General features: G+C 53.8%; 1 protein-coding gene across 1 annotated transcript in view; it reads left to right on the top strand.

The window, feature by feature from the left end:
* The first annotated feature begins 707 nt into the window (after positions 1-707).
* The window catches only part of ATP5F1D (ATP synthase F1 subunit delta), a 6,991-nt gene continuing 4,596 nt past the window's right edge, over positions 708-3,102 (top strand). The window contains exons 1-2 of the mRNA XM_069102022.1: positions 708-943; positions 2,084-2,237. Of these exons, the coding sequence (XP_068958123.1) occupies positions 779-943; positions 2,084-2,237 (319 nt within the window). The 5' untranslated portion in view covers positions 708-778. The remainder of the gene's footprint in view (positions 944-2,083; positions 2,238-3,102) is intronic.

Genomic DNA, 3,102 nt, shown 5'->3' with positions numbered 1-3,102 from the left:
CCCTTCTAGGTCTCAGTTTCCTCATCTGTAAAAAGAGAGGATTGGCTAATGGACCTCTTGGGTCCTTTCCAGCTCTTCTGTGATGCTTCTCAGCTCTGTCTCTCTTCTGAGGTTCCTCCTAGTCCTGTCATTCTCTGTTCTTTCCATGATCCTGAGATCTGAGGTTCTGAATATGAAGAAGAAATTCCAAGAAACATGGGAAGAGCTGTCTGAACTGATGCAGAATGAACTGGCCAAGCCAGGGGAACCACTTACAGGATAACCCTGTTAGTGGAAAGCGAAAGAACGTTGAAGACGTCAGCGCTCTGCTCAATGGGAAGCCTCGTGGGCAAAGTACCCCTCCGGGCGGCCCAAAACGAGGCAGACATTTTCAGGCAGGACCAACGGGTCCATTTTATTCTGCTGAGCTGGACTGATTTGTGAAAAAGCGGGGTTCTAATGCAGAGGTGGGGGTGGAGGTTAGCTTGGGAGTGACAGTGATATAAAAGGGAACGAAGACTAATAAAACATTTGGCATGTTTATCCTCAGACCTTCATCTGAGTCATTTCCCCACTTTGAAGATAGAGGTCCGCAGGAGTGGCCGGAGAGAGAACTACAACTCCCGACAGCCCGTGCGGCAGGCGTTGTGATCTCTGCGCCGCCGAGGTCGCCCCGCCGCCTGCTGGGAGCCGTAGTCCGCGTCGCCTTTCCCAGGTTCCCTTGCGCGGCCCCCCTCTCCGTCCTTGGCCCGGCAACCCGTTCCTTCTGCTCTTGGTACCCGGCCTGTCCGCCGCCGCCATGCTTCCCACTACTCTGCTCCGCCGCTGCGGCCTCCGCCTGTTGCGCCAAGCCCGGGTCCCGGCCCCTGCGAGTCCTCCGGCCCGCGCCTACGCCGAGGCCGCCCCGGCCGCCGCCGCTGCCGTCCCCGGCCAGATGTCCTTCACCTTCGCCTCCCCGACGCAGGTGCGGCCTCCGGGACAGCCGGGGCGGGGGGATCCCGGGACTGATCTGGGGGACTCACTCTGGTGGGACGCGGGCGGAAGGGGGCGGTTCAAGGCGCGAGGGGCTGCCCACCCTTGACCTTCGAAGGACCTCCGCGTGGGCGGGGGGCGCCCCCGGACACGACCCTTCTGTAAAATGAGCCCCTCGGGCTCCGTCTCCGGGCCCCAGCCAGGGCGTGGTGGGGTACAAGGATGTCACTTGTAACAAGCTGGGTTCTAGGCGCCCCCAGCTTTGGTATCCTGGGTTCTAGGCCCTCCCTAGCTCTGATATCCTGGGTTTTAGGCCCCTCCCCCAGCTCTGACATTTTATGTTCTAAGAATCCTCCAAGTTATGACATTCCCTGTCCTAAAGACTTTCCCAACTCTGACATCTCATGTTGTAAGGGTCATCTAGGTTCTGCCATTCTGTGTTCTAAGGTCCTTCCCAGCTCTGACATCCTGTGTTCCAAGGGCCCTCCCAGCCCTGACATTCCACATTCTATGGATGCCTCTCTACAGTTTGTTGATAGGGATTGAGACAGATCCTGTGATTTTATTGGTCTAGGTTGAGGAAACTCCCTCTGCATTTCAGGTAGGGGTTGAAAGAGCTTCATGCCGCACTGAGAGGGTCATATAGCCATTGTGAGTCAGAGGCAGGACTTGAACCCGGGCCTTCCACCTTCAGGGCCAGCTCTCTGGCCACTACCCCTAGCTGCCTCTGTGCTGCCTTCCTTGGGCTTCCAGAGGATAAGATCTACACCTTCCCCCTTCTTATAACAAAGCAGAAATAGCAATTACTTGGACCAGAGATCATTCCATTCATGCCCCAGTCTTTCAACTGGGTGACCAGGAGCCAGTCACTCAGCTCTTCTGACCTTGGGTTTTCTCCTCCGTGTAGTGGGTCTAATGGTTCCTCTCCTCCCCTGGTCGTGAGGAAGGCCAGTTACTGTCTGCATTGTCCTCTCTTCTCCCTGTCCTGGGTGCCTGTCCCTTTTAGGAGAGATGCTCCCCATAGGATTTGAACAAGAGGACAAAAAGCCAGGAGCATTCCATTCCTTCCCTTCCCTCATGTGGTCAAGGCCAGCCACTGATCCTTTGCCCTTCCCTCCCCTTGGCTCTCCAGGTGTATTTCAACGAGGCCAATGTGAAGCAGGTGGATGTCCCAACCCAGAGTGGGGCCTTTGGGATCCTTGCTGCCCACGTGCCCACCCTGCAGGTGCTGAAGCCCGGCGTGGTGACCGTGCACGCCGAGGATGGCACCACCACCAAGTATTTTGGTAAGTGAATGAGGGCACTTTCAGGCCTTTATCGGCTTTGAAAAATAAGACTTTTTTTTTAATCAGGCAGTATTAATGTGGGAAAGAACACTGGGTCTGGAGTCAGGAAAACTAAGTTTTAGTCCTGTCTGGCTCTGCCACCAGCTCTTTTTGACCTAGGAAAGTGATGTCAAACTCAGAATGAACCAGGGCCTCTAAGCCATGACTTAGTCTTACAATGTAACATTCACTTTGTTTTATTATATTTTTATCTCATTAAATATTTCCCAATTATGTTTTAATCTGGTTGGGACCACTTAGGGCCCAAGGGCCTTGTGTCTAACACTTAGACTTGTTCTGCCTTGCCCCAAAGGGCAGGACCAGGAGCAGCAGAGAGGCAGATTTATGCTTGATGTCAGGAAGAACCCCCCAGCCCACTTGGTACACTTTCTACCAGAGGCCGGGGTATCCTGCTTCTGGGAGGGGCTGGCCAAGCCCTTCTGAGAGTGGTATGGGGACAGGGGTGAAGTTGTTTGGTTCAGGAATGGGTTGGGCTAGAGAGCTTCTGGGGTCCCTTCCAATGCTGGGATCCTCCACTGCTTGACATTTCCCTTTGGTCCTCAGTGGGCAGTGAGGTGACACAATGGATAGAGTGTGGGGCCTCAGACACTAGCTGGGTGCCCTTAGACAAGTCACTTGACCCTGTTTTCTTCAGTCTGTCATCTTTAAATGATCTGGAGAAGGAAATGGCAAACCACTCCAGTATCTCTGCCCAGAAAACCCCAAATGAGGTCACAAAGAAACATGACTGAACAACAAATAATTAAGACCTCAGTTTCCCCCTTTGTAGAATGACAGAATTGGAACTAGGATAATTCAAAGAACT

Source organism: Petaurus breviceps, unplaced genomic scaffold (assembly GCF_028583685.1).
Source record: "Petaurus breviceps papuanus isolate PSGF00001 unplaced genomic scaffold, PetGlider_PUasm1.0 523, whole genome shotgun sequence".
Taxonomy (NCBI): domain Eukaryota; kingdom Metazoa; phylum Chordata; class Mammalia; order Diprotodontia; family Petauridae; genus Petaurus; species Petaurus breviceps.
This window is presented reverse-complemented; position numbering and strand designations above follow the sequence as displayed.